The following is a 23,408-nucleotide window of genomic DNA, read 5'->3' as shown; positions in this document are numbered from 1 at the left end:
AGCAGGGAGCCTGACGTGGGGCTCGATCCCAGGACCCTGGGATCATGACCTGAGCCGAAGGCAGACGCTTAACGGACAGAGCCACCCAGGTGTCCCCACATATTGGTTATTTTAAAATAAAAGTTACTTAAGAGACAGCTGGTGTGAGGATAGCTCTCAGAACCTCCTCTGTAACCTGAAAGCAACAGATAAATCTCCTAGGTAAAAGGTCCCCTCCTTGTACCAGGAGGTAAAGAGACACCCTTATCACCAGAAATAGGACATTTAGAGCCGAGAGGTTCATTATTTTTTTTACCAATTTACGAAGTTTTCTTGGTCCTTTCAATTCCTCACAGTTTTACTGTCTCTTTGTCTAAAAGGATAAAAACTACCTGCCTCAGTCATTTCGTTAGGTCTGAATTTCATGACGGGGCCTTCATGCACACATAATAAAACTTTGCTTTTTTTCTGTTGTTAATCTGTCTCATGTCAATTTAATTCTGAGTCCAGCTGGAAGATACTGATTCCTTCCCACCAATAATAACAGATCTGATGATAAGAGAAAGAGGAAAGTAATCTTAAGCAAAGATAACACACCCAGACAAATTAAGGTGGAGACCACAAGGAGATATGGAGTTCTTTTTTTTTTAAGATTTTATTTATTTATTTGAGAGAGAGAGAGAGAGAGAGAGAGAGAACGAGCATGGGGGAGGGGCAGAGGAAGAGGGAGAAGCAGGCTCCCCGATGAGCAGGGAGCCCGACATGGGGCTCGATCCCAGGATCCTGGGATCATGACCTGAGCCAAAGGCAGACGCTTAACCAACTGAGCCACTCAGGCGCCCGAGATGTGGGGTTCTTACAAGGTGGTGGGCTTCATCACTACATGGGATGGGGTAGGCTCCAGGCTCAGGTCATTGTAAATGAGTTTATGTTTATGTTATGTTGCTTCATGAATGTCTAGCAGGACACTCAAATGCGTGCAGGATGTGGGACAATTCTGCATGCGACTGTCCCACTCGGCCTCCCTGTCCACCGTGACTGCCAAGAACACCCCCACAAATTCCCCATTACTAGCCACGAGATCTTGGGCTCACTTCTGACTTTCTGGAAAAGGGAGATGGTGACAGCACCGCTAGGGGTGAAAGGGCTTGGTCCGGAGCCAGCACAGGGAGGACTGCTATTTCCAGCAATCTAAAGAAGGGAAACCGAAGCTCAGAGAGACTTGCTCAAGGTCACAAGGCTGGTGAGTGGTGAAGGATTCCCACCCCTCCCCCAGGTCTACCTGAGCCCAGTTCCAGCCTGGTTCTAAGTCAGCCCAGCCAGCCAAACACTGGCAAAGGTTTGGCAACTGTGTGTGTATGGAAGCACCTGTTGGGGATTCCTTCCTCCCGCCCCCCCTGTCCCCCCCCCCCCCCCCCCCCCCGTGCTTTGGACCAGGCTGGGTGCTAAGAATGCCCCATTTTTACCCCATTTTTCCCTCATTTTTTTTAAAAAGATTTTATTTATTTGACAGAGAGAGAGCACAAGCAGGTGAAGCTGCAGGCAGAGGGAGAGGGAGAAGCAGGCTCCCCGCTGAGCAGGGAGCCGATGCGGGGCTCAATCCCAGGACCCTGGGATCATGACCTGAGCCAAAGGCAGACGCTTAACTGACTGAGCCACCCAGGAGTCCCCAGAGGCACAGCATAGACTTCTAGTTAAGCTAAAATTTTTATATCAGTTTGGGTCATGTCACAGAGCTCACGGCGGGAGGGGGGGAATGTCAGCAGTCTGACATTCTGGTGTCAGTACAGTGGGGCATCTACACACGTGTGAAGAACAGAACCAAGTGGATTTCAGAAATATCTGAAGCATCCGTATTAGCCATCTATTCAGCTCATATTGCCATATATTCTCCATTCAACTTCACTTTGTAAACATAGCTTGAGTAGTCAAAAATACAGACCTACAAAAAAAGTACATACATAACAACAACGTTTATCTTCGTAAAATGATGATATTTAACTCCAATGATGAGTCTCGTCTCTTCAAGTTGCAAATCCATTTCTCACGGTGGGGCCACAGTGTCTGATGTCTGATGCTGTCTCTTCTGTGTTCACAGGCTCACCTTCTCTCCTGGGCAGTCTGGCACGTTCTTGGTGGACTAAGCACACAGAGGTCCCTAATGTTCACCTGTCTGTCAAATAACCAGGTGGACGGGGAGCCTGGATGGCTCAATCGGTGAAGCATCTGCCTGGAGCTCAGGTCATGATCTCAGGGACCTGGGATAGAGTCCCGCATGGGGGAAATCCACACTCAGCAGGGAGCCTGCTTCTCCCTCTCCCTCTGCCCTTCCCCCTGCTTGTGTTATCTCTCTCAAATAAATAAGTAAAACATTTATTTATTTATTTATTTGCCAGAGAGAGAGAGAGAGCGCACAAGCAGGGGTGAGCAGCAGGCAAAGAGAGAAGCAGGTTCCTTGCCGAACAAGGAGCCCGATGTGGGACTTGATCCCAGGACCCTGGGATCATGACTTGAGCCAAAGGCAGACGCTTAACCAACTGAGCCACCCAGGCATCCCTCAAATAAATAAAGAAAATCTTAAAAACAAAAACCAGGTGGACAATATCACCTTGTAATTTCTGGTGAGGATTTCCTGGATAGGATCACAGTCCTTGACTATATAAATTCCAATCCAGGTTTTATGTGATCTAGCTGACTTTCTGTCCAACTACTCCTGGATGGTGAGGTGCTCCTGGGACCCCCTATAGAAGTACTGGTCTTTGAAGGTGGCATCCTGCCTGAGGAATGTCAAGAGAATCCCGGGGGGGTCCGTCAAAGCAATCTCTGAGCACTTGCTTGGTGGCTTGTTCAATCTGATACATCATTCCATACTAACAGAGGAAACTCTATTCAAATAATACATTCAAATAATAAAGACCATCATCTTGGGGCACCTGGGTGGCTCAGTCATTAAATGTCTGCCTTCAGCTCAGGTCATGATCCCAGGGTCCTGGGATCGAGCCCCGCATCGGGCTCACTACTCGGCGGGAAGGCTGCTTCTCCCTCTCCCCCTGCTTGTGTTCCCTCTCTCACTATGTCTCTCTCTGTCAAATAAATAAATAAATAAATAAAATCTTAAAAAAAAAAAAAGACCATCATCTTGCAGGTTGAGTGGGTGGTGGGAGGGTAAGGAATGGCTGTAGAGCCCAGTGCTCTTCAGGGGCAAGATCTGGCACCTCTCCCACCAGCCACCCCCTTCCCTGGAGCCCTGCTCTCGGTGGTCCCAGGTCACAGGGGTTCCTGGTTCCCGTGCCTTGAGGAGCTGCTGCCCCCCCACGGAGCGCGAGCCCCAGGCCAATCTTATTTTTGTAAGCAAAATTTTTTTTAGTTTTTGAAAAAAAAAAAAGGGGGGGGGTTGGAGACCAGGGGATGGAATGTGTTCCACACTCTAAGAGTCACACCCTAGACTGGGATTATGGAAAATTTATACTTCCTCCATTACAGATTCTAGATCTCTGCAATGTGTGGCTTCCTACAGTGCATACTATTTTAGAAGCAAGGGGGATTAAAGCAATTTTTTTTTAAAGATTTTATTCATTTTTTTTAAAGATTTTATTCATTTTTTTTTAGAGAGCGAGTGAGAGAGAAACAGCATGAGAGGGGAGAGGGTCAGAGGGAGAAGCAGGCTCCCCGCTGAGCCAGGAGCCTGATACGGGACTCGATCCCAGGACCCTGGGATCATGACCTGAGCCGAAGGCAGTCGCTTAACCATCTGAGCCACCCAGGCGCCCTAAAGCAATTTTTAAGAGCTAATGTACAGTACCCCTTCCTCCCTTGGGTTCCATGCACACAATGCCACCTTCTGGTCATGCTGTGGCTTCTTTTGTACGTGTTGGGGACACAAAGCAGTAAGTGTGAACAACTTGCCCCACCTGCCTCCCATGGGAGGTCAGATCCAACTGAACAGCCTGTAACCAAACCAAATGAGAGTTCATTCGCCCGATGCACAGCAAGCCAATGAAAACGGACACTGAGCTTTTGCAGTGAAGGAAGATAGGCTATTGATTGGTGTGGTGCCATCCAGGGAACTAATACTCAAAAGTCCCAAACTCCCTGATGGCTTACAAGCAAGGGTTTCTAAGGGCAAAATTTAGTGGGGGGGTGGGGGGGGAGAGGGGGGCGGGGGTGTCTTCTGAGAAGGTGGATGCTGTTGATTGGAGGCCCGTGAAGTCATGTTAACGGATGTGACTTAGTTGCTTCTGGTGCTGCTTTGTCTGGTCCCAGGAAGGTCTGTTTGTCCCATCTTTTGAGAGACTTGGAATCTGAAAAATATCTTTTTTTTTTAAAGATTTTATTTATTTATTTATTTGAGAGAGAGAGAATGAGAGAGAGCACATGAGAGGGGGGAGGGTCAGAGGGAGAAGCAGACTCCCCGCTGAGCAGGGAGCCCGATGCGGGACTCGATCCAGGGACTCCAGGATCATGACCTGAGCCGAAGGCAGTCGCTTAACCAACTGAGCCACCCAGGCGCCCAATATCTTTTTTTTTTAATGTTAGAGATTTCATGGGGTGCATCTGGTGCTTATGCGCTCGGGATAGTGCCCATTTGCTGCCTGTATGTGTTCAGACTACTTGGATGGGCATAAGCTAGTTGGGTTGAATTCCTTCACGTTCCTTTGAATGGTAAGCAAGAATTCCTATCTCTTGGGCCTGGGTCTCTATGTTCCCTGGCCAGTGCAGCCGTCCTTGGGGGTGGTATGACCTCTAGTTAGTTCCATCAGCAGAACTAACAACATGGATTGGGCTTCAAGCCTTTTTTTGTTTTGTTCAAGTGGGTGACGGGTAGGCATGAACAGGGACAAGGTGAGAGAGGGGTGGCTGGCTTTCCATAGAAGGTGCCTGAACCCCCTTTGCAAAAAGCCAGTTCTGAGTGGGGGAGAAAGCAAAGAGAGGAGGGGTGGGAGCATTGCCCTCAGCAGTGGAAGTCTGTGAAGGGAAGGGAGGAATTTGTTAAGGGATTACTAGGAAGTCATGCTATTTAACTCCCTCTGCATGTCCTCAAGAGACCTTCAGTCAAGATCCTTGTGACTTTTCAAGGCTTCTTAGAAAGGATTTCAGATGTGATGCTCTGATGCAATCAGACCAAAGGATGGACCAGGAGGGCCCAGTCTTTGCCACTGTGGCTTTCTTACAGAAAGGGACTCTGCTGCCCAAGCAAAGGGAGTGTTCTGGTCAGCACCACAGTTCTAAATCTCCCCATATAACTCAGTGGGTTCTGGTTTACACATCAGTCTCTTGGGAGGCGCATCAGTGTGAGTCTACTCTGAGAGGTTGCTAGCAAAATGGAATTTCTGGTCCTGCAGAGCTGAGGACCAAATTCTATAGCAGTCACCCCCACCAAGATGCTGCCCCCTCAATGGCCTTTCCTAAGCAGAGAGAACACCTTCATTTTCTCTTTCATCTAACAAATATTTTTGTTAAGTGCCAGGCACACAGGCTAAAGATACAGTGATGAGCATAAACGGGTATGAGGCCAGCCTTCATGGAGTTTATAATGTGCGGGGTGAAGGGTAGGGCAGATGTAAATTTTGCCACAAACAAATGTAAAATCATGACATTGTGTTACCATCACAGTTACGGGAGGTCTACACGGTGTTCTTGAGGGATCGTGACAGAGGGATTTGACCCAGTCAGGGAGATCTGAAGATGAGTAGGAGACTTGGAGGTAAACAGGGGAGGGAAATGTGCTCCACAAAGCCTTTGAAGAGGAGGGAGGAGGGCCATGGCATGTATGGGGACAGAAAGAAGAGGCTGAAGGGGAGAGGGAGGTAGAGAGGGTGAGGAGAGGAGGCGGTGGGGCCAGGAGACAGAGGTGCTCATGCACACCTTTGCGTTTTAAGTAGAGTGCTCTTGGGGAACCTGGGTGGCTCAGTCATTAAGCGTCTGCCCTTCGGCTCAGGTCATGATCCCAGGGTCCTGGGATCCAGCCCCGCATCGGGCTCCCTGCTCCGCGGGCAGCCTGCTTCTCCCTCTCCCACTCCCCCTGCTTATGTTCCCTCTCTCGCTGTCTCTCTCGTCAAATAAATAAATAAAATCTTAAAAAAGAAAAAAAAGAAGTGCTCTTGGGGCGCCTGGGCCGGGGCGGGGTGTGGGCTCAGTCCTTTAAGCGGCTGCCTTCAGTTCAGGTCATAATCCCTGAGCCCTGCAAGGGGGCTCCACACTCAGCGGGGAGTCAGCTTCTCCCTGTCCCTCTGCCCCTCCCCTGTTCGTGCTCCCTCTCTCTCAAATGAATAAGTAGAATCTTAAAAAAGAAAGAGAAAAGGGAAGAGCGGGGGGAAAAAGAAGAATGCTCTGGGCAAATGGGTGAGGGCAGACAATTTAAGGGGCTGTTACTCAAGTCTCACCAGATAGTTATACTTCCCAGAAAAATCCTCATATTGGCCACAAGAGGACATGCTTGAGGCTGTTCACGGTGGAGCTGGTAGTTGGAGGCAATTTAGATGTCCATCACCACGGGTCCAAATAACTACAATGTGAGTGCCCATTATGAAATATTGCATAGTTATTCTAAGTATCAGGCACACACAGCAACAAGGACAAGTCTTAAAAGCATCGTGCTGAATGGGAAAAATAAGAAACTGAGTGAGGTTTATAGCATAATACCATTTAGGTAAATTAAAAATACATGCACACTAGACAACACGCATGTTTGACAAAGACACTCTCACACACACTGGGGAAGGGAGGAGTAGTAGAGAAAAGAGATAAAGGCCATAAATAGATAAAACAAGAGAGAGGGTATATAGAGCCCAATGATTATAGTCTGTCATGAAGCAAGCGATGAATAGCCCAACCTCTACATCTGGGAATAAACAATTAAAAGGTCTTGCAGTTGTTTAGGCAAGCGTCAAGCCCCTTAAACTATGGCACATGTGGTGGAGATGAAAAGTGGATGGAATATGTGATAGGAATGAAACACATAAAGCATATTTAACATATATAGTACATAGTAAGTGGCCAACATATGTGAGCTCTTACTATCTATTATTTAACCAATCAATGTGGAATTTCTTGGTCAGCACTAGGAAATTTAGTGATCCCTTCCATTCCCCTTAGGAGGGTGACCTTACCTAAAACAATGCATTCTTGGCTCATAATACCCCTTTTCCCGCTCCCTCTCTGTCTTAAAAAACCTTTCCTTTTCTTCAGCTCGGTGGAACTACTTTCTATTTGTCAGATGGGATGCTGCCTGATTCATGAATCATTCAATAAAGCCAATTTCACCTTTTAAGTTACTCAGTTGCCCCTGGTTGGCTCAGATGGTTGGGTGTCTGCCTTCGGCTCAGGTCATGATGATTCCAGGGTCCTGGGATCAAGTCCCACATCAGGCTCATGGCTCAGCGGGGAGCCTGCTTCTCCTTCTCCCTCTGCCTCTCCCTCTGTTTATGCTTTCTCTCTCTGTATCTCTCTGTCTCAAATGAATAAATAAAATCTTAAAAAATCTTGTTTAAAAAAATGTTAGTTGAATTTTTGTTGTTTAACAGTAGAAACATCAGAGATTACAGATAAATTCGAACAAACAATTGTGAGTCCTAAATCTCTCCTGAGGAGTAACTAGGATCAATAGTTGACATTCAGGAGAAATAGCTCTTGACATCTCTACAAATGCAAAATTCGTGATATCCTTGCCAGCATAAGCTTCTTAAAATGCAGGATACATAGCTGAGACTGGATAGGTGGTCATGCCATTCATTAAGATAGAGACCTCAAAAAGAAAAACAAACTTGATGGCAAAAAATGTGTTAATTTGGGGCTGAAATAGTTTGTGTTGAAGTCTGAGATTCTTCTAAGTGCATACAAAAATATTGAGGGCCTATGACGTGCCCTCATAGGTACTAGGAATGTGCTAGGTACTGGGAATACAAAGGTGAACAAAACAGATGATTCTAACCTTTTTGAGCTGGCAAGTGTATCACATAAACGAAATAAAATATAGTTCTAAACTTTGGTAGCGGTTATGTAAGAAATCATAAGATACTAGGATGTAAACTAATGTAGTTTTTTTTTTTTTTTAAGGTTTTTACTTATTTATTTGAGAGAGAGAATGACAGAGAGCACGGGAGGGAAGAGAGTCAGAGGGAGAAGCAGACCCCCTGCTGAGCAGGGAGCCCGATATGGGACTCGATCCCGGGACTCCAGGATCATAACCCGAGCCGAAGGCAGTCGCTTAACCAACTGAGCCACCCAGGCGACCTTTTTTTTTTTTTTTTTTTTAAGATTTTATTTATCTATTTGACAGAGAGAGACACGGTGAGAGAGGAACACAAGCAGGGGGAGTGGGAGAGGGAGAAGCGGGCTTCCCGTCCAGCAGGGAGCCCGATGCAGGGCTCGAACCCAGGACCCTGGGATCATGACCTGAGCTGAGGGCAGACGCTTAACGACTGAGCCACCCAGGCGTCCCTAAACTAATGTAGTTTAATATTTACTCATGTCCTTAATACGTTCCTGGAAGACTCCCTAAAAGATCAACTTCTGGGTCTACGGATCTGCTTGTTTTAATTTATTTAAAAAATTTTAAAAATAGACTTTATCTTCTGGAGCAGTTTGAGGTTTAAAAAAGTTTTTAATTATCTTAGAGAGGCTTGGGGGAATGAGAGAGGATACTGAAAACACAAGGGCTCTAATTTGTTAAAATGTTCATCTGGCGAGTGGAGCATAGTGTGATAAAGAACTACATATCCCAAGGAGCAGCGCGGCACGTCACAGACAGGATGGCGCATGCGTGGAGGAAGTTCGCGCAGCGACTGGCTCATAAAAGGAAAAAAGCGTGTGTGGTTCTCGACGTGCCGCGAATCTTCGAACGCAAGCGCGTTGTGATCTTCAGACTTTGAAAAGCATTCGAGGGGCGCGGCCGCGCCTGCCGTCGTAATTTGCAGCGCGACGTACCTATTCCGCTCGTGGCTTGGCAGGTGGGGCTGGGTCGCGGTCTGGGGCCCCCGGGGAATGGCGGGAGCGGAGAGCCGGGGTCCCCTCCGGTGCCTCCCCATTCCCGGGCCTCCGAGGCGGCTCTCGAGGGGCGGTGCGCACGCGCCCTGGGCGGGGAGAGGCGGGGCTCGAGGAGGGAGGGCCCGCGCCGGCGGTCTTTAGGATCTGCGCGTGCGCCGGCCGGCTCGGCAAGGAGGGGAAGCCGGCATGCGCGGTGCGGGGCGCGCAGGCGCCGGAGGCGGGGTACTCAGCCAAGGTGCGAGAAGACGGTGGCTGAGGATGAGCCGCTGTTAACGAGATAATTTTATTCGCCCTCCAGAGACTTCCAGTTGCCTCCTCATCTCTCTGCGCCCGTTTGCAGCGTGAGGCTTCAGCCTCTAGCTGGTGCCTTATCACTTCCAGGTCTCTGAACCCGCCCCAGTCTAGGCCCCCGCCGCTCCACTGAAATAGCACTTTGTTGAAGCTACCAATGCTCTCAGTCGCCAAATTCAGTGTTAAGTTCGTTCTCACTCCTGTAGCAGTGGTTGATGGGGTTCATCACTGCCCTTTCTTGAAGCACGTTCATTTTTTTTTTTTTTTAAGATTTTATTTATTTATTTGAGAAAGAGAGATCATAAGCAAGGAGGAGGGGTAGAGGGAGAAGCAGACTCCCCGCCCAGCGGGGAGCCGGATGCGGGACTCGATCCCAGGACCCCGGGACCATGACCTGAGCTGAAGGCAGACGCTTAACTGACTGAGCCACCCAGGCGCCCCAGCACGTTCATTTTATTTTGTAACATTCTCTTCTTTAGCCTCAGCTCTCTGGTTTCTCCTCTGCTGATGTCTTGTTCCTCTTTTTTCTCTTTAATGATTGTACTGCCCCCAGGCCTCGTCCTAATCTCTTTTCTGTGTCCACTTCCCAGGAGCTATCCATTTCAAGACTTTAAGTATAAATACCGTCTATTGTGCTCTCATATTTCGATCTTCAACCCAGTGCTCTACCTTGAACTCCAGATTCTTACATTCACGTCTCAAATGACATCTCTTAAAACGTCAAAATCGGCATCTCAAACATGTCCAGAACTGAAATTTTGAGTTTTACCCCTCACATACCTTCACCTTCCCCAGTCTTCCCATTCTTCCAGTTGCTCAGGCCAAACACTGAGTTATTCCTGGTGGGTTTTGCGCCCTGCTCCCTTTCCTTTTGCCCTTGAGGCTTTGAAGTTTCACTACTGGCACTTACTCTGTCAAAGAGGGATTCTCTTTGGCGCTTGGTCCTTTTTGCCTGAGAATTTGTGTTTTCAGTTCTTCAATATTCCCTGTCATTGTTTATTCAAATTTATCCATGTATCTGTTGTGTTCTCTATGTCTCTTTTAAAGTGTTTACTTCACCAACTAATAAGGATATGGAACTATTTAATGTCTGTGTTCCTTTCTGGACTGAATTTCATAAGCAAGGCAGGGACACTTTGTCTCATTCACTGCTGTATATTTCTCATGTCTGGCACAGAGTAGGTATTTGACAAATATTATTGAGTGAATGAATTTATAGAGAAGAAATACCTCCTCTCCATAGGTGGGGAGTAGACCGTCCCTCTTAGAGTGTAATAGTAACTAATTGGGGCGCCTGGGTGGCTCAGTTGGTTAAGCATCCGACTCTTGATCTCAGCTCAGGTCTTAATCTTGGGTTCATAAGTTTGGGCCCACGTTGGGCTCCATGCTCGGCATGGAGCTTACTTTAAAAAAAAAAAGCAACTAATTTTTTTTTTTCTGGGGTTGGAGAGAAGATATTTAATAGCCCAGCTTCAGAATTGTTGAAAGACTGTTTTAAGAGATTCACAGGATCCAGTTTGGTCCAGTAATCTATTCTGAAGACTTAGTAGATGCCAGGCCCTGTGCTAGTTGCTGGGAATGTAAAGACGAATACAGCTGCATGTCAGTCTTCTAAGAGCTCACGTTCTGCAGGAGAGACAAGTAAGTGAAACAGTCTCTCGGTGTATGTGTGACAAGTGCGAGAATCTGCTTTGGAAGTTTTGACTGCCGTTGGCATCAGGGCAGATGAGTGGCGCCTGGGGCAGCCAGATCCCCCTGCCATTCTTTTCTGGCTGTGAGCAGGTTTATTCTTTTACATGAGGATGCCATACAAATGTTACCGTAAGTATTCTCTTCTGTGTGTGCTGTGAAGAAGGTTGGCAGGTGCTGCTGTGGAAGTGTTAACTGTGCTGCCAGTTGATTTGGACCCCAGAAGATGAGCACCCAGAGGGAAGTGGGGGGAAGGATCAAGGGGCATTTCAGGCAGACATAACAGAAGCGCGAAAGTATGTGCTTGTTTGGAATGCGGGCACTAGAATTGCTCACTGTGGTTATTGTGTGGTATTGCTGTTTGAGAGGAGCTGGCTGTCTAGGATCTGAAAAAGTGCCTTGAAAGTGTTTTGTAGGGGCGCCTGGCCGGCTCAGAGGAGCATGTGGTTCTTGATCTTGGGGTCGTGAATTCAAGCCCCATGTTGGGTGTAGAGATTGCTTAAATAAATAAACTTAAAAAAAAATCTTAAAAAGGTGCTCTGTAAACCACAGTGTCTGTTTTATAAATACCTGGCCCAACCGTGAGGCACCCTGTTCTCAGTGGGTAGGTCCATCAGCATCCGTAGTTTTAGTGACCCAACTTTCTGGAGCTGAAAATGGGGACATGTAGTAAGTCACAGGCCTTTTTAACCCCATTTCTAAATTTGTATACAAAGAGTCTTACAAAGATTTTTTTTTTTTTCACCAACCAATATAGAACCTTTATTTTTTTTTTTTTAAGATTTTATTTATTTATTCATGAGAGACAGAGAGAGAGAGAGGCAGAGGGAGAAGCAGGCTCCCAAGGAGCAGAGAGCCTGATGCGGGACTCGATCCCAGGACCCTGGGATCATGACCTGAGCCGAAGGCAGACGCTTAACCATCTGAGCCACCCAGGCGCCCTAGAACCTTTATTTTTAATGTAATTTATGTACATCTGGAGAATGAGAGTAATCCTTTTACAGATGGAACTGATTGCTAGAAAAACTGATGACAAAGCCAACCTGGTATTTCTCGTGACTCCACATGAGTTTAAGCTTCAAATCCAGCCAAGAAGTTTGTTGCGATCTCTTTCAGCCTAGCATCTGACTGTTTGAGATCTTTCCATCAGTCCTTATATTGCCCAACAGGGCTTGGTGTTGGCTGATAACATGAGCCAAGAAAGCAGGCTCAAACTCGTGATCTTGCTGGGCTCCAGCTTATCAGATACCATCTTACACCGGCATAAAGAACAGCCACTTGTTCTTCGGTAGCCGTGGGAGAATGCTGTGCTTGCTTCAACAGCTCAGTCAGCCGCACGCCACGGCTTGAGTTGCTGAGTGGCAGCATCAAGATCAGAACCGAACTGGGCAGAAGCAGCAACCTCAAGATACTGAGCCAACTCCAGCTTCGCGGTATCTGCCACCTGCCTCATGGCCCTGGTTTGGGCAGCAGATCCCACATGGGACACAGACAAACCAACGTTAGTGGCAGGACGGATACCTTTGTAGAACAGTTCTGTTTCCAAGAAGATCTGTCTGTCAGTGATAGAAATGACATTTGTTGGAATGTAAGCCTTCACATCACCAGCTTGTGTTTCTGTGACTGAGAAAGCAGTCAAGGAGCCACCACCAGAAGAATTGTTCATTTGGGCTGCTCTGTCTAGCAGACGGGAGTGTAGGTAGGACACGTCACCAGGATAGGCCTCACCGACCGGGGGGGCTGGTGGAGCAGCAGAGACATCTGGTGGTAAGCAACAGCCTGTTTGGATAAGTCATCATAGATGATCAAAGCGTGTTTGCCATTATCTCTAAAATATTCTCCCAAAGAACAGCCAGAGTAAGGAGCCAGGTCCTGAAGTGGAGCAGCATCAGGAGCAGCAGCTGAAACCACAGTGGCGGACTTCACGGCATCTGCATCTGTAAGTCTCTTCACCAGCTGGGCAACGGTGGATCTCTTCTGACCAATAGTAGATGTGGTATAGCTTCTTCTTCTCATCAGTTCCGTCGTTGAAATGTTTCTGGTTAATGATTGTGTCTGTAGCAATTGATGTTTGGCCCTCCGTTGGTCACCAATAATCAGCTCACGCTGGCCATGACAAATTGGCACCAAGCTATCTGCAGCCTTAATACCAGTCTGCATTAGTTTGTGCACAGAGATTCGAGAAATGATCCCAGGGGCTTTCAGGCCAACTCGGCTACAGGTCTTGGAACCAATTGGACCCTTTCCAACAGTGGCGTTACCCAGGGCATCTACAATACCGCCCAATAGTCCTCACCAACTGGAACATCCACAGTGGCTCCTGTTCTCTTGACGATATCTCCTTCCTTAATTAGTTTGTCATTTCCAAACACGACAACACCAACGTTGTCAGGTTCCAAGTTCAGAGACATACTCTTTAAACCTGAAGAAAACTCTACCATTTCTTCTGCCTGAACATTTTTCAGCCCATGTACACGGGCAATGCTTAGGACACGCCTAGTCTCTTCAAGGTCAACAGAGGTGTCAACTCCAAGAATATGCTCTTCAAGGATAGGGGACACTTCAGCAGTGCCAGTCTTCTGAAAATGAGTGTTAGAGGCATGGAAGTTCCTTGCAGCAATGAAGGATGATCCCAGATCATTTTTGGAGACCAGCCTGGCCCGCCAAGGGAGGGCGCAGGGCCTGGCCACAGCGACGCGCATGGACATCTTCACAGCTTCTCGGGTGGTTCCTCTGCAGCCTCCACAGCCTCTGGACTGACTGCCTTACAAAGATTTTAAATGAGTCTTTGAAATGAAATGAATGAAAATGAATCTCCTATACAATTTTGATATATCATCTGCATTAGAAAAAAAATACCCAATTTACGTCACTCCAGTTACGTCACAGGATTTGTGGTCTCTGTATCTGTGGAGTAGAAGCCAGTTTGTTGAACACTGAACCAACAGGATTTGGATGTTGATCATTCTAAGGGTTGCTTGAGTCTTAAGACTTAGGTCGTAGAGTCAGACAGGTCTGGATTTGAATCCCACCTCTATCACTTACTACTTGCATGACCTGGATAAAGTCACTGATTCTCCAAGACTCTGGTTTCCACAGTTCTAAATGAAGAGTACAGCACTTACTTTGTGGGACCGTGAGGAGAGTTAGATGGGGTCATCTACATAAAAGTGCTTAGTAGGTATTCAGTAAGGAAAAACTGTCATAATTACCTTTATTTTTCTACCTCTTTTTATCAAATGCCACCATGAATCCCCATCTTATTGTTAATACTTACAGTGTGATCTTAATATCCTAACAGTTGATTGACAGTTTCCAGTAGATGAAATGGTTCTATTTCTGTGATCTCTTTTGCTATTGAATAAGCTGAGCTTGTTACAAAGCTTGAAATTGGGAGGAGAGCACAAATTTAGAGTTTGCAGTTTTGCAACTACCTGTATTTCCCAAGTTACCCAGCATAATTTAACCAATCTGAACTTCAGTTTCTCCAGCTATAAAGAGGGTGTGCTTATGGGATTGCTGTAAGGTTTCAGTGAGAATCCCCTGTATAAGCTTTGGTCTAGAAGCATGGTGGGTACTAGGGGAAAGAAATCACCACCTCCTTAATTTTTTTCAAACCAATTGATGAATGTAGATTGTTGTTGATGATGGCCAGATTGAGAGTATGGAATCTTAGTGTAGGGTCTTAGATGCCTTCCTTCCCTTTGATTCAGAACGAAGCTCTTATTGTCTTAAGCCCCGTTAGCACTAACGTTAGAGGGGTTTAAGTATAGGATGTTTGGATTTGTTTGTATGAGGCCTTGGCTTCTAGAGAAGGGGCTAGAGAGCAGGGTTTTTTTTGTTTTTGTTTTTTTTAAGATTTTATTTATTTATTTCACAGAGAGATAGCGAGAGCAGGAACACAAGCAGGGGGAGTGGGAGAGGGAGAAGCAGGCTTCCCTCCGAGCAGGGAGCCCGATGTGGGGCTCGATCCCAGGACTCTGGGATCATGATCTGAGCCGAAGGCAGAGGCTTAACGACTGAGTCACCCAGATACCCCTAGAGAGCAGGTTTTGACTGGGTTAGCAGTTAATAGTCCTTTGTCTCTAGAATTACCTATTAGATTTCTTAGTTGCAGTTAACAAAAAGTGGACCTAGGGGCCCCTGGGTGGCTCAGTCGGTTAAGCGTCTGCCTTCAGCTCAGGTCATGATCTCAGGGTCCTGGGATCGAGCCCCGCATCGGGCTTCCTGCTCAGCGGGAAGCCTGCTTCTCCCTCTCCCACTTCCCCTGCTTGTGCTCCCTCTCTCGCTGTGTCTCTCTCTGTCAAATAAATAAATAAAATCTTAAAAAAAAAAAAAAAAAAGTGAACCTAAACTAGTCCAAGCAGAAAAGGAGTGTCTGTTAGACTCTAACTGAAAAGTCCTGGGCATAGCAGCTTCAGGCATGGTTATTTCCAGAAAGCTAACCGATGTCACCAGGATTTTTTATGTCTTTCAGCGCTATTTCTGTCTGTGTTGGCTTCTCTCTCAGGCAGGCACATGCCTCCATCCTTCCCAGGCTTCCCTTCTACTCTCTTTAACAACCAACTAAAAGATGCAGATGGCTCCTAGCGAAAGATCTTAAGTTGATTTGGACCAGACTTGGGTCACATACCTCTTCCTGAGCCAGTTATTGTGGTCAGGGAGAATGGAATACTCCCATCTTTGGAGCCAAGATGAAGGACAGTTTCCCAAAGAGAAACTGAAGTGCTGTGACCAAAATAGAGAAAAGGTGATGGGCAGAATACTTAGAGGTCGCTTCCTGTAGTGGTGGAGTAGCTCATGTCAGGCCAGCCCTCCCGCAAATAACGATTATAAACTGCGTGCCCACATGCACAAAAACAAACAGCCCCCAACTGGAATAAGGGCAGCAGGAGTGGATACCCGGAAGAAAGGGATGGCACTGGTGAGCCTCCTGTTTGTTGTTGTTAATGCTTTGTCACATGATAAGTACTCATCTTGGGAACAAGATAGCCAAGCAGGAGGATTCCAAATTCTTGATATAAAAGTCATTTTACCTAACTGTCCCATCAGCTGATGAAGGCATAAACAGAGTGAGGTCTATCCATACCTGGGCTATCAGTCAGCCATAAAAGGAGCGAAATACACATGTACAGTATGGATGAACCTTGAAAATACTGTGCTCAGTGAAGGAAGCCAGTCTCCACAGGCCACGTGCTGTGTGATTCTGTTTCTATGAAGTGTCCAGAAAAGACAGATCCATGAAGTCCAGAACGTAGAATAAGCAGTTGCCCGTGGCTGAGGGGAGGAAGGACTGGGGGGCTGACTGTTGTTTGGGTACAGGTTTTGGGAGGTCATGAAAATATTCTAAAATTCGGTGGTGGTGATGGTTGCACAACCTTGTGACTCTACTAAAAAGCCACTGAATTGAATGTAAAGGAAGCCGAGTAAGTGTATGGGAAGGGGCTCAACATCATTAGTCCACCGGAGAAGTCTAGATTAAAACCACAGTGAAAATTCACTTCACGCTAGCTAGGATGGCTAAAAACTGTTTTAAATAAAATGAAGATGACAACACCGTACACGGCAAGGATGTAGAGCAACTGGAACTTCTATACATTGTTGGTGGGAGAACTGGTACACCTTCTCAGGGAAGGAGACTGACACTTTCTTGGAAAATTAAACATCCACCTCAGACCTAAGTACTTAAGAAAAATGAACATGTGTCTAAAAAAAGACTCCATATGACTACTCATGGCAGTTTTATTCATAATGGCCCCAAGTTGGGAGTAGCCCAGGTGCCATCAGAACAGAGCTGGCTAAACAAGTTTGTTCATACGAGAGAACGCTGCTCAGCAATAGAAAGGGACAGACTCCTGATACACCACACATTCAGAGAATCCATACCCTAAAGAATGTGGATGGCATGATGACATTTCTTCATTTTTTTTTTAAAGATTTTAATTAATTTATTTAGAAAGCGTGTGCGAGCAGGGGGAGGGGCAGGGGGGAGAGGGAATCCAACGCCAACCCTGTGCACTGGCAGAGCCCGGCTCGGCTCTGTCTCACGACCCTGAGATCACAACTTGAGCTGAAACCAAGAGTCGGATGCTCCACTGACTGAGCCACTGAGGTGCCTCATGATTACATTTCTATGAAGTTCTAGAACAGGTGGACCTCATCTGTAGTGAAAAATGTCAGAATGGTGGTTCCCTCTGTGGGTAGAAATAGAAGGCGTGGCTTCTAAATCAGTGGGAAGAAGAGAGTGCCAGGAGCCAGAAAGCTTAGAGTGTTGGGCCGTGCCTCAAAATGTGTAAGAAAGCCTGAAACCTTTCAGAGATTGCCCGGCCTCTCGAGGTTGGGATCAGCTGGGGCCCTTGGACTCTGATAACGGGCAGCTGGGGCTGGAAGCCACTTCCTCCCAGCTCGGAGCTCTGGCCTTTGCATCATGTATGGTTCTGTGCCCGGTGCTTTGTTCCTGTAGGCTTTGGCATTGGGGGTGTTTTCTGGGGGAAATTCAAGGTCACGACTGAACGGATCTGGAGATAGTTTGTTGTAAAACTGTAAAGTGAGGTGGTTCTCCCAAGCAAGGCACTGCCCAGCAGGCAGGGCTCAAACAGGAGAGCACTCCTCAACGGTGCGGACTCTGTGTGGCCCACCATCTCACCGTTGCTCCCCTCGGGCTTGGGATGCATCAGGGTTTTCTTCTGCCCTGGCCTTTGACTGTTTTGCTCAAGTTAGCATAGTCCCGATTTTTCCCTGGTGGTTCCCTGACCCCCATCTCCAGACAAGGAGGGGGTAGCTCATGTTCACATGTTGTGCCAGGCACCGCCTGGACCTTCCTTACGTTGTTGATCCTCAAATGGGTTCTCTGGTTTTTACTGAGACTCAGAAAGGCTCAGGAGCTATGGCCTCATGAGAACTTAGCAGCTGTTCTGTCCCTGTTTCCCTTCTTGGAACGCTCCTAAAGTATGCATGTCAGTTCATTTGTCTGATGGCTATTTTGCAAGTGGTGTATTTCATTTCTTTATATGACTTTATACTGCTGTGAGTGCTGGGCATGCTGTTCGCCTCTTCCTGTGTTTCCCAGAGTAGTTTCTGACAAACCGCTACCAAGCCCTCCCTATGTTCCAGGCTTCATTTTGGGTGCCAAGATACAAAGGTGAGTAAAACTCTGTTCTTGTACGTAGGGGGCTGGGAATGTGAGAAGTGGACTCCCACACAAGTGGAAAGCAATCTTACAAAGACACACGCGTGCCGATTGTGGTTATGTTGGAGGCACAGAGTGGCACACAGAATGAAGATCATTTTAGGTTGCTGGGACTTGCTTTAATGATTCTTTAATATTGTTCTACTATTTTTTTTTCCTGTTAATTAGAGAAAAGTGGAAAGAGAGGTGTGGCCAGAGTGCTCTGGGGAGCCAGGGGAGTTCCTGACTGCTGAATGGTTAAGGAGTGCCCCCAGGAAGAGGGGGCATAGAGCAGGAAGAACATGCTGGCATTTGTCTGATAGGTCCTGGGGGAAGGGGCATCCAGGTAGTGGAACACCTTGACGGTCCACTTGCTGAGCTGGCGACTGAGTGGTTCCGGAGATAGCAGTGATTTTTCGTAAAATCATGAAGTGAGGTTTTCCCAGGCAGGGAGCTACCCAGCAGGCAAGGCGACCCTCCAGAGCGCTGTCACCCATGTGAGCGCTTCTCAGTATTTCACACCGGATAGAAACGAGGGGAGATGAAAGCCTTTTAAAAACCACTGGTAACTGTGCATGTGAGGGGATCCCAATAATTGGTGTAGGGGCTAAGTGTCAGAGGCTGAAGGTCTCCAAAAATGGGTCCCACCTCCCCACTGCTGCCCACTTTGGTATGTGATCTACTCCCTCCCCTCCAGACCATGCAGGTAACTTTTCCAGCCTGTATACTGTGTCAGCCCCCATCTCCCGCGTATATGTCTGTCTTTGCATCTTCCATTTGCAAAAGGTTTGAGGAGATAACATGCTTTTTTCCCCCTGTGTATCCATGGGATACCTCTGGAGAAATACCCAAGAAACAGTAGTGGTTGCTTCTAGGGGTGGGAGATTTCATTGTAATTCTGGTATCGTTTGAATGTTTTTATTATGTGCATATATTTAATATATATGTATATATTAAAATTTTCTTTTTTTTAAGAGAAACAGGCTTTGTGCCCAACTACAATGAGACACAGGGATGGGATGATATTGTGATAATGTGATGAGAGCCCCAACTAAGACAGTGACAGATGTGGTGGAAGGGAAGGGCTAGGTTTGAGAGAAATTTCTTAGGCAAAATCCCTAGAATTTGAAGAGGGTGGATCAGGGAGGTGTGGGGGGTTGTAGCTGATCAAGAAGGAGGAATGGATGACTCTGGGATTTGCAGCCTGCGAAGCTAGCTGGACAGTGATGGATGCCATCAACCCACATCTGGAAGGCAGGGCAGAAGGAAGTATGAGGTGTCTGAGGGGCATCTGGGTTGAGTCATCAGGTGGCAGCTGGAAATCTGAGTTGGGAACCTTGGAGAGAGGTCAAGGCTGATGATCTCCATTTGGAAGTTTCAGAATATGGGGCCTTATAGTTGATGAGATGCCCAGGGAGTGCTTAGAGACAGAGAAGGGCTTCCTGGGGTGATTGTCCTCTGGGGTAGAGGAGGGAGCAACAGAAAGACCGTGCAGGGTGGTTGGAGAAATAGGGGGGACTGGAGGCCTGGAAATCCGGAGAGCAGAGCTTCGAGAAGCAGCGTGTGGTCAGGTATTCAGTGCAGTGGAAAGGTCCAAGAGCTGGCAGGAGATCACTGGGGACTGAGGGAGAGCCACGCCGTGTTGGGTTGAGGCATGAACAGGAGTAGAAGTGAAGATGGTGGGTACCACGTGCCAGCTCCATGCTAGGTACAGGAGGTGGAGTGATCCCCACCCTCAGAGACTAGACTAGCTGGGGAGGAGACAAAAACACACAAAGAGAATTTTAATAGGATTTGGTAGGCACTGTGGTAGAGAGATGCACAGGATATTATGGGAACACAGAGAAAAGTAACTTAACTCAGCCTAGGAGACTGGGGGTGGGGGTGGGGGTAGGAGGGGTGGGGTTCTAACCATGGCTGGTGGAAGGAGATGACTTGATAAGTAAGCCAGGTCTTAGATACTAAGTAGTTAAATCAGGCAGAGGATTAGGGGTGTCCTGCTTGCAGGAAGGGCATCCCAGATAGAGGGAACAGCATGGGGATAAGAAATTACATTGTGTATGGTCAAAACCGGAAGAGTTTGGAATGGCTGGAATATGAGGTATGAGGCAGGCACTGGTGAGAGGAGATGAGGCTGGTGGGGGGGGGACGGGGATGGAAACCTCTTCATCAAGCCAGTGTGGTGTGTGAAGAGCTTGACTTATCTCAAGGCAGGGGTTGAAAGCTTTGTTAGGGGAACATGACCACACTTGTCTTTTAGATGGGTGGTTTTAGGACCTCACAGAGGGTGGATTTGATGGAGAGGAGAATGCAGAAGGGGGCTGCTGTGTCATTGGTATGGTGGGAAACAGTGCCTGAAGGCTAGGAAAGAGGGATGGGTTTATGGGGCAGTAAGTCAGCAGGAGTGGTGACTGATTAGACATAGGGAGATGGGGGTGTGAAACTCGCTATTTCCAGCACCGGCGGCTGGATGGGTTATGGAAATGTCAACAGGGAAGGAGCATACTACCACACAGGAGTTTCGGAGGAGGGGAGGCAGAGAGGGAGGAGTCTGGCTTTGGACATACTGGGGTTTTTTTTTAAGTTCTATTGAGCTAAAATTCACGTACCGTACAATTCACCCATTCAAAGTGCACAATTCATTGTTGGGTTTTTTAAAGTATATTCACAGATTTGTACAACTATCCATTATTTAATTTTAGAATATTTTCTGGACACATTGATTTAAAGTCTTTTTTAAATTATAGAGTATTTCTAGCATACAGAGGTAGAGAGGCTCATGTAAGGAATGTCTCTGTTGAACATAGGGATTTGGGGTCTTTTCTGCTAGAGCTGTCCAGCCGGCATGAAAATAAGATTCTGAATCTTGGGGAAGTCATAGGGGTTGGCAGTGGATTTGGGAGTTGGTACCATGTGGTTCATAGTTGATAGTGAGGTAGGCTGCAGGAGCCAGGGAAAAGCCTATATTTAACAACAGAGTTTGGAATAGTTGCTGTGGGAAATTCAAAATGGACCTCATGGCAGGGGTGGGGTCAGGACAGGAGAGAGGTGGTGTGTGAAGTAGAAAAAATTATAAAGTTCCTGCCAAGTCCTTGACCCGACCTATCAGTGGCGGTTATTGATGTAAGAGGTTCGTTGATGAAAGCAGAGGTGTGTGTTCGTGCCTGGGGAGGCTCCAGTCTGGTTGGGGAAGAAAAAACCAGTTTATAAAGGAAGAGTCCAGTAAGAGACAAGTTTGGCTTTTTAGGGACAGTCCAGCAGGACCCACCTCGAGCTGATCCTTGAAAGTGTAACATTGGTATCCTTGGTGAGGAGGAGGGGCATGCCATGGACAGAAGGGGAGAGGTGGAAGGGGACAGGACATCCGTGTTGCGTGTGTGTGGCTAAGACAGGCGGAAGGGGTGTTAGCAGACGACGAGGGCTGGATCCCACTGCGCACCCGCCCGGCTCCTCTTCAGATGCAGCCCTGTTCTCTGGTCCCTGGACTTGTTCTCAGCGTGCTTCTGTCCCTCAGGCAGCATACTCCGTTTCCCCACCTGAAACCCCCTCTGCCTCCCGCTCAGGCCTCCGCCCGCCCTGGTGCCACAGCTCAGCTGGCAGGACGGTGGCTCCTGTCTCGAACTAGAGGTGCTCTCCCCGAGGTCCTCAGGAACGTCCTGTCAGACTCAGGAGCGCGCTCCCAGTCCTTCTCTGTGGCCTCCGGGGGCAGGAGAGGGGGGCGGCCAGACTCGCCCTGAGTAGTGCCGCATTTGCAGGGCGGGCAGGTGAGGGGCCAGCCCCAGAGACTGGAGGAGCCGGAGTGAGGTGGAGGGTGGACGGTGCAGGAGGGAGGCCCTGAAGCCAGAGGCGGCGGCGGCAATGGGCACCCATGTCGAGTGAGATGCAGACAGGTCGGGTCGGCCTGAGCGGGAGAGGATCTGATGCTTTGACCCGTATGGTTATTCGTTCTCTCGAGAGCATCGTCACTGCACTGGGGAGGACAGAAGCTAGACGGAAGCGGGTTGAAAAGTAAAATGGGGGTGAGGACGAGAGGCCCAGGCTTGGACAACTGAAGTTTTTCTGTGAAGAGAAACAGGGTGGGGAGCTGGAGGTGAGTGGGGATTGGAAGCTCTTATTTATTTATTTATTTAAGATGAGCTCTCCTCAAGTATGCTCATTTTGCTCATACCGCCCAGGAAAGGGGTATCAGACGGCCCAGGAGGAGGTGGGGTTCGGAGCACAGGTGAGGGGCTAGTCCTTCCCTCTGGGGGAGGCAGAGCTGCAGGTGCTGCTGCATGGAGCTCGTTGTGGTCTTGGCGTCTTGGTGGGAACAAGGTCTCTGGCTTCTCTTCTGAGCAGAGTAGGAACCTGGGACTTTAGCTAGCGGGGGCCCAGACCCAGGTCTGAGGGCAGCGGAATCACTGGGAAGGATAACCAGTTGGCGTGACGGCATAGTGGGCGTGCCTGCTGCCAGCATTGGTCACGGCGCTGTGTAAAGTCAACCCCCAGTGCCTGGCTGTGGGCCTTGCCCCAGTTGTACTCGGCTCGGGTGTGGGCCGGTAGAGGGCAGGTGGTTCCACCTAGAATTCCTGCTTTCGTTAGCAGGAGAGAGAACTGTCTTCCGTGCTAATCCATCCCTTCCTGCGATCTTTCTGCTGAGCTCAGGGGGTGGTCTTTCCTCCTCTTTTCTCACACGGCAGATCAGTTCCTAGACGTCAGACTTCATGCTGATCATTTCTCAAGTTTGTACACTTCTCATCTCTACACTCGAGATCCATTATTTCATGCGGTTCTAGCTAAATGCAGCTAGACTTTTTTTTTTTTTTAAGATTTTTGTTTATTTATTTGACAGAGCGAGAGAGCACAAGCAGGGGGAGCGGGAGAAGGAGAGGGAGAAGCAGGCTCCCCGCTGAGCAGGGAACCCAATGCGGGACTCGATCCCAGGACCCTGGGACCATGACCTGAGCCGAAGGCAGACGCTTAACCATCTGAGCCACCCAGGCACCCTAGACTTTTTTTTTTTAAGATTTTATTTATTTATTTGAGAGAGAGAGAATGAGAGACAGAGAGCATGAGAGGGAGGAGGGTCAGAGGGAGAAGCAGACTCCCCGCTGAGCAGGGAGCCCGATGCGGGACTCGACCCCGGGACTCCAGGATCATGACCTGAGCCGAAGGCAGTCGCTTAACCAACTGAGCCACCCAGACGCCCTAGACTTTTTTTTTTTTTTAAAGATTTTTATTTATTTATTTGACAGAGCGAGAGAGCACAAGCAGGGGGAGCGGGAGAAGGAGAGGGAGAAGCAGGCTCCCCGCTGAG

At 48.0% G+C, this 23,408-nt stretch overlaps 1 protein-coding gene and 1 pseudogene across 2 annotated transcripts in view; one reads left to right on the top strand and one right to left on the bottom strand.

Moving 5' to 3' along the window:
- The first annotated feature begins 8,760 nt into the window (after positions 1–8,760).
- SGF29 (SAGA complex associated factor 29) overlaps positions 8,761–23,408 on the top strand; it is a 32,067-nt gene continuing 17,419 nt past the window's right edge. The window contains exon 1 of one of the 2 annotated variants that reach the window (XM_034988953.1): positions 8,761–8,927. Coding sequence is in view for 1 of the 2 variants with exons in the window: in XM_034988951.1 (XP_034844842.1) it covers positions 18,049–18,085 (37 nt within the window). In the remaining variant the exon portion in view is untranslated. Of the gene's footprint in view, positions 8,928–15,252; positions 18,086–23,408 lie in introns of those variants that run through there. The other variant, XM_034988951.1, reaches the window with a different exon arrangement.
- On the bottom strand, positions 12,016–13,652 carry LOC117999640 (annotated as a pseudogene).

This window comes from Mirounga leonina, unplaced genomic scaffold (assembly GCF_011800145.1).
Source record: "Mirounga leonina isolate KUSES-001 unplaced genomic scaffold, KU_Mleo_1.0 Mir_454, whole genome shotgun sequence".
Taxonomy (NCBI): domain Eukaryota; kingdom Metazoa; phylum Chordata; class Mammalia; order Carnivora; family Phocidae; genus Mirounga; species Mirounga leonina.
The sequence above is the reverse complement of the archived record's forward strand: the minus strand, read 5'-3'. Positions and strand labels throughout refer to the sequence as shown.